This window comes from Myiozetetes cayanensis, unplaced genomic scaffold (assembly GCF_022539395.1).
Source record: "Myiozetetes cayanensis isolate MyiCay16 unplaced genomic scaffold, myiCay2020 scf5-8, whole genome shotgun sequence".
Classification (NCBI taxonomy): domain Eukaryota; kingdom Metazoa; phylum Chordata; class Aves; order Passeriformes; family Tyrannidae; genus Myiozetetes; species Myiozetetes cayanensis.
This window is the reverse complement of record NW_026087742.1, coordinates 113,702,866-113,716,378: the sequence shown is the minus strand read 5'-3', so window position 1 is coordinate 113,716,378 and position 13,513 is coordinate 113,702,866. Positions and strand designations below refer to the sequence as shown.

General features: G+C 47.7%; 1 protein-coding gene across 1 annotated transcript in view; it reads left to right on the top strand.

Moving 5' to 3' along the window:
* The first annotated feature begins 4,273 nt into the window (after positions 1 to 4,273).
* Positions 4,274 to 13,513, top strand: part of PCP4 (Purkinje cell protein 4) — a 51,942-nt gene continuing 42,702 nt past the window's right edge. Inside the window, exon 1 of the mRNA XM_050332901.1 lies at positions 4,274 to 4,367. Within this exon, the coding sequence (XP_050188858.1) occupies positions 4,359 to 4,367 (9 nt within the window). The 5' untranslated portion in view covers positions 4,274 to 4,358. The remainder of the gene's footprint in view (positions 4,368 to 13,513) is intronic.

Here is a 13,513-nt window from a genome sequence, read left to right as displayed (position 1 = left end):
TCCTCTTCCAGTGCCTTAGGGGGGTTTGCAAGGAGGCTGGAGGGGACTTCTCCCTAGGGCATGGAATGAAAGGACCAGGGGTAATGGCCTTAAGCTGGACAAAAGGTTTAGATTAGATATTAGGAAAAAAATTCTACCCTGTGAGGGTGGGCAGGCCATGGCACAGGCTGCCCAGAGAAGCTGTGGCTGCCCCTGGATCCCTGGAAGTGTCCAAGGCCAGGCTGGACAGAGCATGGAGCAACCTGGACTAGTGGAAGGTGAGTTGGAATGAGATGATCTTTAACATCCCTGCCAATCCAAAGCACCCTGTGATTACATGGTCCTAAAACACATTCTTCAATTACAGAGTGTGGCAGAGAAGAGCCATCTTCGGTCCCTTTGCACAGGTGAAACTCCTTGGAAGCCTGAGGGACTTTTTGTTTCAAGATCCAGCTCAGATGCTCTTCTCTCTGCTGCATCTCTCAGGTAAGTGGGAGTAAAAGGAAGTAAAATTGCAGTCATGTGGCAGCAGACAAGACTGAGCACACCCCGAGTGCAGACGTGATGAATAAGAAGGTGGCATTTTAATAGTCAATTTTCAGCATGTAACAGTTCTTGAAAATAGATTGCTTAGAACATTCTCTCTACTTTAGGAGTGCCACAGCTTAGCTGTGCACTTAAGTAAAAGCAGAATTTTGGGCCACCTTTCAGTTAAAGGATTGCCACAGGTTAGAAAAGGGGGTGCCTCAAAACTGAAAGGTGCTGCCATCACACATCATAAATGACAGGGTATAAATAAAACAAATATTAGGGTTACCTTTATAGTAAGATCCTTTTGAAGAGTTCAAGTTGCTGCTGCATTTCCAGAACTTGAGGTTTGTTCAACCAAGCTGACTGCCCCCAAGTTTAGGAGGTATCTGTGGCTCTGTGTTTGTACATTCAAGAGCTGTTAAACTCTTGCAGGGAACGAGATTCAGAGGGGGAAAGAGAGAACAGATGCATCCCTGTGGATCAATTCCCAGGGGAGAGGGGAGTCCTGTGCTCGCTCAGAAACCTGTCTGAGGGCAGGTTATGCATCTTACAACATGACTGCAGGCTAGAAAATACACAAGTGGTCATCAAAACAGAGTCACTGCATGGAGGGCACTGCCATCACCGCTGTTGATCCAGAAGAGACACAGGTCCTGGTACTGTGTTTGAAAACAGTGGACACATTGAGTGGCCTAAAAAGGGAGGGATTTCCACCCTCCACAACTTCTCCCACTGGCTAATCTGGGCAGCTCACCCCTCAAAATGCCAGCTGACATCAATCCCACCCCCAGGGAGCGCAGGGGATGTCCTGCAGCGGGTGGCACTGCCAGGGTGGCACAGGGCTGGATGCCATGGACCTCTGGGGGTGCCTCTCTTGGAAGTTCTGACCTCCTTCAGACAGGCCAGAAAAGAAAGACTTTGCCTCTTCTCCTGCAGCCTCTGGAGCAAAGAGCCTTTTCTGCCAACCTTCTCCTGGGAGCACACACAGACTGAATTTCCACCAGGAGATTTTATTGCCTGAATTTGACAGATTTATTTTGCTGATGGAGAGCGAGACTGATACGACTCCTCTCAGCGTCAGGGGGAGCTGAAAAGATTTTCTCTCAGCGTTCTGTGTCTCTTCCCACGTGCTTGGGAGCCCTTTGATCAGGAACACTCTGTTGATGATTTATGTTTGCACTGTGCCTCGTGCCCATAAGCTGACAGACCAGTGGCACTCCTGTCAGAGCGGGATTGCTAATGCAACACACCCACAGTTACTTTTCCCTGGAAAATGTTGTCACATGAAACACGGCTTCTCCAGGGGCTAAACTTTGTCATCTTTGCTTTGGGGCCTTACACTGGAGCTCCTGAAGCTACTCGTGAACTCTTCCTGTGCTCATTGCCCGCTTGGTCCACTCACAACAAAAAAAAGAAATAAAAAGGGGGTTAACCTCATTCAGGCTTGAAATTCTTAAAAGGTAGAATTCATTTTCTGCCTCATACCCCATGTACACAACTCTGGTCAGGCCCTGGTAAAAAGTGGGAGATGTTTCTCTTTCTGGGACATCTCCAGACTGCCATGACTTGTCAAATATTGTGGAGAGTGGTTTGGGAACTCCATCAGCAAATTCCCTCAGGACCCTTTGGATGCATCTTGCCATTTCTCATGAACGTGGGTGTGTTCAGGTTCCTCAGCTGGTCTAGAACCTCATCTTCACTTTTGGTGACACCTCATTCCTGTGGAGTTTTGGGGGCTCAACAAATGTTGGAGGAGGGATTAACATGGAAAACTGAGACAAAAAATGTGTTCAGTACCTGGTTGGCACCATCTTTCCTGTTTTATTTCCCATGAGGGTAAATTTTATTTTCTCTTCCTCTTCTGGCTAATGTAGCCCTAGAAGCCCTTCTCATTATTCCTCACATCCCTTGCCAAATTCAGCTCCAACTGTGCCTCAGCTTTCCTGATCCCATCCTCACATATCTGGGCAGCATCCCAGGATACACATCCCTGCTTCCAGTGCCTGTGGAGCCTCCTCATCCTCAGGTGAAGGAGCCCAGCCCACCCTGTCTCTGCAGCTCAAAGGGGAAAGGAGGTTTCTCACCAAATTGATTTCACTGGCTCCATAAATACTGGCCCTGAGGACAGAAAGTGGTGAAGAGAAGAGGCTGCTGCCAGGTAATCCCTGGGAGGGGAAGGGCTTGTCAAACTCCTCCAAAACGGTGTGTTAAATTTTTTATTGATCTGAGAAAAAAATCTGAGGGAGTTAAACACATCCCCAGAGCTAATGGAACCTGTATTTCTTCACAGATACATGAGCCAGAGCATCTGAGTGTGCACTGCCCAATACAGGGATGGTGCTCCATCAAAAGACGGATGCTGGAGCACAACAGCACTTCCCAAAGTTTGGCTTTAATTAACCATTCAGAAAAAGGATGGAAAGGCCTGTCCTCCACGTGTCCATGGAAGAAATGCTGTGTATTTTAACAAGGATGGCAGCAAGATTAATGCAATGGAGAGCGAAGCCCAGTGGTGAGAGCAGTGACACAATGCCTGGTTTATGGAATCTTAGAGTTTTAAGGGGTTGGAATAGACCTTAAAGATCATTTAGTCCCAACCTCCCTACCATGGGCAGGGACACCTCCCACTAGACCAGGTTGCTTAAGGCCTTATCCAACCTGGCTTTGAGAAGTGCTGAGGTTGGGGCATCCACAACCTCCCTGGGTAGCCTGTGCCAGTGTTTCACCACCCTCACAGTAAAAAAATTTCTTCCTAATATCATTTGTTTATCCAATCTGCAGCAATAATTCCCATTTCCAGGTCACCTCCAGCACAGCTGTGTAAAGGGCTGCTCCTCCCCCTCTCCCCACTGTGTTTCTCCCCTGCAAGGATGCCGCAAAACCATCCCAAAGGGCTTCACCCTGTGCTGGGCATTTGGGAAAGGCATCAGCCCCTCTGCCTGTAACCAGGGGTGTGTGATGATGAGGGGGTCATAGAATCATAGAATGGTTTGGGTTGGAAGGGACCTTGAAGGTCATCTTGTTCCAACTCCCTGCCATGGGCAGGGACACCTTCCACTAGCCCAGATCGCTCCAACCTGGTCTTGGACATTTCCAGGGATCCAGGGACAGCCACAGCTTCTCTGGGCAACCTGTGCCAGGGCCTGCCCACCCTCTCAGCCAACAATTCCTTCCCAATATCCCATCTAACCCTACTCTGTGAGTTGAAAGCCATTCCCCCTTGTCCTGCCACCCCATGCCCTTGGAAATAGTCTCTCTCCATCTTTCCTGGAGCTCCTTCAGGCCCTGCAAGGCCACAATCAGGTCACCCCAAAGCTTCTCTTGTCCAGCTGAACAATCCCAGCTGTGCCAGCCTTTCCTCCCAGCAGAGCTGCTCCAGCCCTGGGATCCTCTTGGTGCCTCCTCTGGGCTCTCTCCAGCAGCTCCCTGTGCTCCCTGTGCTGTTCCCAGGGCTGGAGCAGCTCTGCAGGGGGGGGTGTCACCTGAGGGGACAGAGGGGCACTTTCTACAGCACTGCTTGGACCCGCTCTTGCTAAACCGCACGGGACCCCCGGCCGGGGAGGAGGAGGAGGAGGAGGAGGACGGGAATGGAGGACGGGAATGGGGACGGGAATGTGGAAGGCGAGCACGGGGCAGGCCGGGACGCTGAGGGGCCCGATCCCCGCCGCCGGCCGCCAGGGGGCGCCGCGCGCCCTCGGGATGCAGGTGCCCGCGATTGGGTGGGGCGCTCGCGGGCTCGCCGCTGATTGGCCGGCGCGGGCCGGGCCGGGCGCGCGGCGCCGCTTCTTAACGCGCGGCGCGGGGCGGCGGGAGCGGCGCGCGCCGGAGGGGACCGCGACTGTCGCGACATGAGCGAGGTGAGCGCGGCCGGCAGGGCAGGGGCGGCGGGAACGGGGCACGGGGTGGGGGGGCTGCCGTAGCTCCGCGGAGGGTGAGTGTCACCTTCGCATCTTCCTCCCCGATCGGCGCATCCCCCGAGGAACGCGGTGAGGGCTCCGCTGCGCTCGGAGCGGATCTGTCATAACCAGATCCTTTAAAACCCTAACAAATAGATCTCCACAGGTGTGCGTGTGTGTGCCTGCAGAGCGTGAAGCGAGGAGGTATTTTGCCGTTTGAAGGACCGGGCACGAAGTGGAGAATTGTTTAGTTACAACCCACTAATAATTTCATGTATATATATATATATGTGTGTGTATTGCCGAATAGAGGAATGGTGCTCCATCAGAAGACGGATGCTGGAGCATAACAGCACCCTTCCCAAGTTTTGCTTTAATTACCCATTCAGAAAAATGATGGAAAGGACTGCTCTCCTGGAACATTAGATCGATCGATCGATCTAATGCTTTCCTATCTATTTATCTATCTATCTGATTCTTTCTCCTATATCTGTCTACTTATCTATCTATTTATCTATCCTTTATTCATCTATTTATTTATCCTTTCCAAGTGAAATTAATAATAATAAAAAAAAGGATTTAGTAAGTTGTGGGAAAGTTGCCTGTTAGAGCTCACGGAAAAAAAAAACCCGCCCTGTTTGTGGTTGGAATGATGATGTAAACTTTACAAGTGGTGTCCTGGGAAGGGTTACAATTGAGGGGGGAAAAAATGTAAATAGTGCCAAACATATAAGGATCACTTGTCAGCTTGTAAAGAAATAAGCTGAGAATTCGCACTTGAGGCTTTTCTTCGTTTGATTTTCTTTTTTTCTTTTTTTTTTTTCCTTTTTTTGCTCTCACTGGAAAAGTTCCGACTAGAATTTTCTTAGTGGGAAGTGTTACCAGGCAGGATGACTCCTGGACGGTGCAGTCAGTGAAGTGCCAGGCAGGGTTCAGCCGGCAGATCCTCCTTTCCTTAGCGCGGCTCGTTCTTTGGGAATCAGCAGATGCACCAGTAACTATGCCCTAACCCGGCACTTATTTTTTTCGCGGTTCTTTGCTGTTATAAAAGCCCTGCTGCTCTTTTAAACGGGTTTTTCCTTTCCCAGCAGCAAAACCAAGAGTGACACCGAATCAGCTGTGCCTCCTTGGGGTTACGGTCAGCTGCGGTTTCACACACGGGGCGCAAACCCGAGGTGAAAAGCAGTGGAGTGGCGTGTTCCTGGTGCAGGGATTTACGAGGAGCACCTTAAATCTTGGCTTCCAGGTCGTGCCAGGAGGGGAGAGCAGAGGAAATCCTCGCGGTGCTTTGCAGGGATCGGGCAGCCCAGGTGCGGTGCACCAGGCTCTCCCATGAGCTCTCCTCTGCTGCTGCCTGTGTTTGTATCAGCTGGATGGAGTTCAGGCGGTGTGAGTTTGGGGGATTTTGTTGCTTTTTTTATCTCCTCAGTCCTCCCCCCGAAGGATGCTGTGAGATGCATTCTACTTAAATATATAATTTGGGAAGAAATCTTAGAGTGAGGAGTAATGTCTGGGTGGTGCTGCTGTAACGCCTTATAACTCCACAAGGCGTTCTTGTTACAGCTTTTGTGCTGGGTTGCGTTTGCTCGGTAATTCCCCTTCATAATTTGAATTAGATTCCTTGCCCTTTGGATTTTAAAAGACTTTGTGAACATCAAGATCCTCCCTGCTACCAGCACAGGAGTTCTCTGTTCATAGTGCATCTCCTTGTGCCTCCCAGAGCACTATTCCTGGCAAACCCTGGGAGATGGGAGATGTTCCTTTGGTGCAGAGCTGTGGCACTCAGCGCTGTGCCTTCGGTGCCACTGCCATTCAGCTGCCGATATCGGGGAGTTTATCACCCCGTGAAGAGAAGCCTCCCTGCTGTTGCTGCCCTTTGGAGTAACAACTCACAGCAAGATCTGCTAAAAAGCAGATGGAAGCAACCAGACCACCCCAAACCTCTCTGCAAAAGGCTGTTGTTAAAAAATGAAGCAAAAAAAACCAAAACAAAACCCCATGAGCAGAAAGCTCCTTAGACAACTGTTTGTGGCCATGGGGATCTTAGTGGATTTAGCCTCTAATGCTTTAACTGAAAGATATTTTTATTTTCTTTGGCTTAATCTGCTAAAAAAATCTGTGGACAGGGTGACTGGAAAGAGGCTCAATTAGAGCCATCCAAAGATTATCCCAAACACAAGGGTGCTGGGAGGGTGGGAAGGTGCTGGGAGGGTGGGAAGGGTTATTTTGCTTTATGGTAACGATTGTCAGGATTTGAGCAGCGCTTGAAACGCGGTGGCAGGAGCTTGGATCTCCCTCAGAGTTATTTGCTGCGACTTTGCATGGGTTCTCATTGTACTGCTCCATGCAAAATTAACTTATGGGCAGTGATTGTGGTGATTTATGATAGGAGAGTGGTGGAACAGGTTGCCCAGAGAAGCTGTGGCTGTCCCATCCCTGGAAGTGTCCAAGGCCGGGTTGGACAGGGCTTGGAGCAAACTGGGATAGTGGAAGGTGTCCCTGCCCATGGCAGGAGGTGGAACTGGATGATCCTTAAGGTCCTTTCCAACCCAAACTATTCCATGATTACCAGTCTCCTGGTGGAGAAAGCTGACCAGGAAGCAGTAATTCATCTGGTTGTAGTATTTTTCTATTTTCTAGCAGCTAACTTTTGGTTTGGTTTGGTTTGGTTTTTTTCCAGAAGGGAGAATTAGCTTTTCTACAGAAAAACTCTACACTTCTCCCTCAGGGATATTTGTCTGAAAATGTGTTAAATAAGTCCTGGCAGAAATCTGGCCCCATAAGTAGCAGGGAACGTGAAGTGTAGAAGTTGGATCTTGTGGCATTGCAAATCATGGTTAGTGCTTCCTGCTGCCCGTTTTTTGGTGGCAGACAGATCCTTTAGCTGCACAGGGAACTTCTTGGGAATGTCACTGTATCCTGACATGCGTTTTTAGCTTCGAAAATCTGCCCTCAAATAACTGAGGAGCCTTTTCTTTGGATCTGTAGCTGTTTTCTGTAATTTTTTTTATGAGCCCAAAGAGAAGAGCCGTGCTGGGAGACATCAGCTGCTGTCAATGAGCAGCCATGAGAGGCAGCCTGTCTTCCATTAAACCTCTCCAGTCACACAGGATGAACTGGGGGAAGTGATTTTGGGTAATGGGCTCACAGCCCAGTGCCAAATTGCTCTTCACAGCCAGTTGTTTCACCAGTGAGCCTCTAAACTCACTCCTGGCATCAACTCGATTCACCACAGGGATTCCTGTCATCTTATCAGTCATTTAACTCTCTGACGTGGTGCAGATGGTGTTAAGTCATGGTATTCCCCTGCCAGGGAGGTTCACAAGAGGCATTTAATCACACAGACGTTTTTACAACATTCCCTCTTGCCTCCTGTGTGGAATGTTGTCATCAGAAACCTGGACCTGGGGAAGGAGTGCACTTAAACACTGAGGTCCTCCAGCCCTGGGTGCTGTTCCAGCGGTTCAGGGCTGAGGCACACGAGTAATGAGAGCTTAAAACAGCCTTAGCAGAGATTGTCTTGTTGGATGCACCGATTTTATTTTGATATTAAAGGTCAGAGTAGTATTGCTGTAGGGCAGGTAGCAGTAGTGTTGGTGTAGGGGAGGAGCTCAGCTTTAACACGTGTTCTTTGGGTGTCCGAGTTTTTGGGAGAGCCATTTGGGAAATCCTTTCTGATTGCCTGAGGCACCTGTGATTTCAGAGGAAAAACTTGCTCTGGAAGAGCCTCCCCCAGTGTGAGAGGAGTGCAGTGCTGATTGCCAGGGTGCTGATGGGCACCACAAGTGCTGTGCTGGTCCGAGCCAGCAGCTTGATACATCTGTGAACTGGCCCAGCTGCCAGACAGCAGCAGGAATATGCAATATTCTGGCCTTGCCTTTGGAAACAGGTGTCAAGCAACCAGGCAATTCAGAGAGATGCTGGGGTTCTGACTCCACAGAGTCTCTCAGTCAGGAAGCTGAAGAGTTTGGAACTTTCATCTCTGCATAAACACAGGGGGGTTGGATACAGAGAACAGCAGGTCTTGTTTGTTTGAGCTGCATGAAGCTTTTTGCCTTCTGTTGCCTCTGGCTTTTGAATCCTGCAGCCACTGCTGTGTGTCCACCTTCAACAGGATCCTGAAGGGTGTTTGTGTGTCCTGCCACAGGGATGTGCAGGGAATTCCCAGTGGGATGAGGAGTCTGAAGCACCTAATCTTTGTTTTGAAGCTCAGATCACTTCAGGGGGAGGTGCCCAGGCAGCCAGCTCAGCGAAGGTGGAGGCTGACAGGGGCTAACCCTGGGATAAGAGGTATTTTTCTGGAAGTGGAGCTTCACCAGTCCTTGAGCTGTGTCTGCAAGGCACTGATCACCAGGGCAGTCTGTTTTCCAAACCAGTAAAAAATACCCCATGGCTTGGTGGTTTGGGCACGTCCCTTCCCTCCAGGTTGAGGGGAGAACCAGGAACATGTCTCTGTCCCTCTGGCCAGATGTGTGCAGCAGGAGGCTCTTGGAGAAGCAGAGGGACACATCTGAGCGTGAGACATTATGGGTAGGTGCAGGATTTTGTCTGAAACTGTAGCTGCCTCAGGTAGCCAAGTGGCAACACTGGAGCTCTTTCTTAGCTTGTTCTAATAAATTCTGTCAAAACCATTTCATTGAAATAATATTTAGCATTTTGGAACCAGGTAAACACAAGTGAGGGTTGTGCCACGACAGTCTGATGGCAGTGAGTCAAAGAACTGTTTTTTTAGGGGGGAGAACACACCATGTTTGTTTAGAGGAGCTCCTGTTCTCTGGGTGCTTCCAGTGCTGGGGGGGATATCTCAACCAGCCACTCCTCTCAGGGAGGGCCTTCTGGATGCTGCCATGACCCCCAAGTGTTAATTATTTGCCTCACTGAGGTTCTATCCACCATAGGTACGAGAAGTGTGTAGCTCTAGAAACCACAGCAGGAACGTGGCAGGGTGGAGGAGGAAACTCTGCAGCTGTTCCAGGATGGGGGTGGGATAGATAAGCACATGAACATCAGTTTTTAATTTTATCTCATGTCTATTTATTAGCTGAGTGGTAAATTGCAGCTCAAAAGAGGAGGAAGAAGGGAGAACAATAAGTTTTACATCTGTCACTTTGCCTACTCCTTCCATCAGTGTGGTTTCAGTGGGATCGAGCATCTTCTAAAATAGCTCTTAGAAGTCATGTTGGAAATTGTTCTTAATTTGATGGAACTGGCAGAAGCACACGGGTTTTCTTGCAATGTATGGAGTGCCAAGAGATTAAAACAAAAAACACTTTAAAAAAAAAAAAAAAGGACATTTAGCTTCAATAGTATGCTTCAGATATCATCTTTCATTGTGAAAGAACAACTTGGAGCAGGAACTCCTGCATTTGTACAACAGGAAAACTCCAGCCTTCACACTGCAGCACTTGATAATATAATTTCAGGTTGTAAAGCCTATCAGTTTCTAGTCCAATATCCTCAAATTTGTAGTGAGTTGGCAAGTTTGTAAGAGCCGTCATCCAACAGTTCCTACATTAACTAGATCATGCTAATGATGAAATGTGATGCACAGTGGCAGTTAACTGCAGCAGGAACAGCTGTGGCATTTTCATCCAAGGTTTCTGGGTGGCTTTTTTCTTTGGTTTTTTTTTGTTGGTTTTTTTTTTTTTTACTGGAATAAAATATTTTATTTCCAATTTGCTGTTGTCTGTCAGTTCTTTTAGGGATGGCTTGGAAAACGAGTTTACATGTGTTGCCTCTTTAACTTTGCAGTGGAAGAGCTGGTGATAGAGAGGCTTTGACACTGGATATATAAATCCTGCCACCCACTGAAGAGGATGGGAGAAGAGGGCTGGAGGAATCAGGGGAAGACAATGCCTTCCCTCAGCCTCTTAAGTTGCACCAGAGACTTAAATTCTCTGAGCCAGGAACCAGCTTTTCTCTCTGCAAGGCACAGGATCTTTTAATGAAGATGAATAACATGCATTCACCCTCTTTCTAAGAAAAGGTGTTCCGTTGCCTCAGTTGTTTGGATACTGGGTTTCTAAATAAAATAAAAGAGATATGGTAGATAACTCAAAACTGTGTCAAATCACAAACAATCCCTTTTTTTTCCCCCATCATTCTCTAATTTTAATTAAGAAAACCAGTCTTTATTTCTCTTGTGGGAAGAGAGAGACAGACTATAATATAAGCTACATTTCTCTTATTAGGAAAACAAATAGCAAGAAACTGCAGAAGAAGAAGAAACTGCAATTGTGAAACATTAATAGTGGCAGGATTTGAGGTCACAACTCAAGCCCACTCTCTGTGTCTGCTCCCTTGGAGACCAGACTTGTCTACTTAGAGGTAAATTGGGCAAGTGTCACACAGACCAGGTTCTTGGCTGGTGCTGTCTGAACTCATCAGTTCTTACCAAGTGGGATATGGCCTTACTTATGCACTAACATGGAATTTGCAGGATGAAGCACAAGTTTAGTCAGAGAAGAAATGAAAATTGGTTGCCTACATGCCTTGAATATTAGTTACAGCTGAACAGCCTTTCCTCTTAAGGAGAAAAGTATTATTTTACAGACACAGAGTGTTCTTGTATTATCACCTTGGTATATAGTGCATGAAATAGGACCCTGACCAGGAGTGTAGCTGACCCTGTGAGTGCTGTAACAGTAGATGGAGTGATGTTAGAGAGCTCTTTTGTGAGAGCTGAAAGTAAGAAACAAAAGGAAACTGGAACTGGACTACCCTTAGAGAAATCCATGTTATGACTAAAGCTTGTTCAGCTTGTCAGGAGTTAGCAGGTTCTTCTGGAGTGAATCAGCTGGAAAAGTCCTGTCAAGGCCAGGTTGGACGAGGCTCTGAGCAATCTGGTCTAGTGGAAGGTGTCTCTGCCCGTGCCAGGGGTTGAAATTGGATGATCTTTAAGGTCCCTTCCAAACCAAACCATTCTGTGATTCCAAGTCAGCATCTCTTTCAGGAACTAGGAGTGGGATTGGACGTGAAAAGCAGTTTTTCACAGAAAATCCCTTGGCTTTGTAGAGGGTGGAGGAGACCTTAGAGGAAAACCAGGGATCTTTTGCAGATGAAGCAAAAATTAGCAGATGTGAGGACATGATTGATTTCTTGAGGATCTTGATGATATGAGACCTTTTCGTAGTGGCACTCAGGATATGAAGGAGGGCCAGTGACTCGTGAGAGTGTTTTTATCATGGCACTTTCCCACAAAATGTTTGCCTTTAGTGAATTGGCGTTCCTGATCCGGGTTTTTTCGACTGATCCATCCCTGATGGGAGCCACTATCCAAGTACTGCTGGACCTTTGCATCTCTACCCAGAAGCTGGGTGGGCTTAGCAAAGCCTCAGCAGGCAGTGGGGTGAGGTTGGATGGGTTAGATGAGTGCCCTTTTCTACCAGGGAATGAGGGAGTTGGGCTTTGGATGTCCAAGGTGGATCTGTCTTTAAAATGGGCCAAACAAAGTGAGTGCTGATTCCATCAGGCAGATGCAACATAATCTGGTGAAGGAGAGAAGCCTCTGTGAGATGAACCAGAGTTTAATGCCCAGATAAATGTGAAAGCACATTTGAAAAGTCTTGAAGTCACCAGGTTTGGGACAGGAGAGTTTCAGAAGCAGAAAGATAATCCTCATAAAAATCCCAAGTGTGATTTTCTTGGACTTGATAATCTCAGAGGTTTTTTACCAACCTAATTGATTCTGTGATTCCCTTGAATTTGAGGTGTTTTCATTCTCTAGCTTGAATGTTGCAAGTAATGTGGTTCTGTCCTCCTTTTCTCTGGTAGGAAATATGCTTCCCTTTCAAATACACAGTATTAAATTATTCTTTTTTAAATACTGAATACTCTGGATGCTGACTCCTCAGTACATAATTTTAACACTAATGGAAGCGCTCTGAAGAACGACTTTTATTTGAACTTTAGGGGATAGTTCTGGAAGGAAACCTGAATGAAGTCGAAATCGGTTTCCTTGAATTCCAACCATGTATCTGTAAAATGGGAGGTGAAGGGAGGCAGGAGATAAACTGCTGCAAATTAGAAGCATTAACTTGATGGGAAGGGAGGAGGAGGAGGAAGAGAGGATGGGAAGGCAGGCAGCTTTCTGCAGATGACATGGGAGAAAAATAAGGCATGTGGCTTCCGAGCTGCTTCACACATATCACTGCTGCAGTCAGATCTGACAGGCACACACCCCTGGAAGAGAGCAAACATATTGTTGGCTTGGCACACTTCAAAAGGCATGTGCCAGCACACATGTGCTGCAGTTTAAGCAGGGCAGCCAAATGCCTGAGGCAGGCCAGCTTGATGCCAATTTTAATTTGCCAGTCTGACTTGGCTGGTTATCACTCCTTTCCTTCAGGAAAGTGTTCAGTGAGCTACTGGAGAGCACCAACAGCCAGGCCAGGCTGAATGAACCTCTCCACTCAGATTACAGCAGATCCTCTCCGTTCCACAGGGCTTTGATTCTCAGCACTGCTTTGTGTTCCTTGAGTGGATCAAAAGCTTGGTGCGCTTCCATCCTGGAACCGGACTTGTGGGACGGATTTGCAGGTGATACAAACGTTGGTAGCAAAGGATCTGGCGTTAATGTTGTGAATTGCAAAGAGCCCAAGCTGCAAATTACCTGAATTTGGGCAATGGCTTTTGCAGTCAGGCCGTGTAAGCCTTTAATAGCTGTTTTGGTCTGGCTGCAACGTGTCAGGCAGCACAGCTGGACCTGCAGCTGCTTTCTGCATCAAACTTCTCAGGAACCTATTTTCTGTCTAGTCATGGGATGAGTATGGATTACTATGGACTTTCCTGGAGGAGCACGTCAGGATTCCCTTTTCAATGGCATTGCAGGATGGTTTACTGTGTTCGTGTGTGAGTGAGGGGCAAATGTTTAGATGGGTGACGTTTTTCTTCTGCTTCACATGGAAGGCACAAAGTGCAAAATGGAGACTGGTACATATTGGGAAACTAAAAACAGAGGGAATGACTAAGGATTACTTGGATTGCATAAAGGTGCAAGGTTTCAATGAACTTGAATTGGAAAACACAGTTGGTAGAATCACAGAATATCTTGGGTTGGAAGTGACCTTAGAGATCATCCAGTTCCAACCCCCTGCCATGGACAGAGA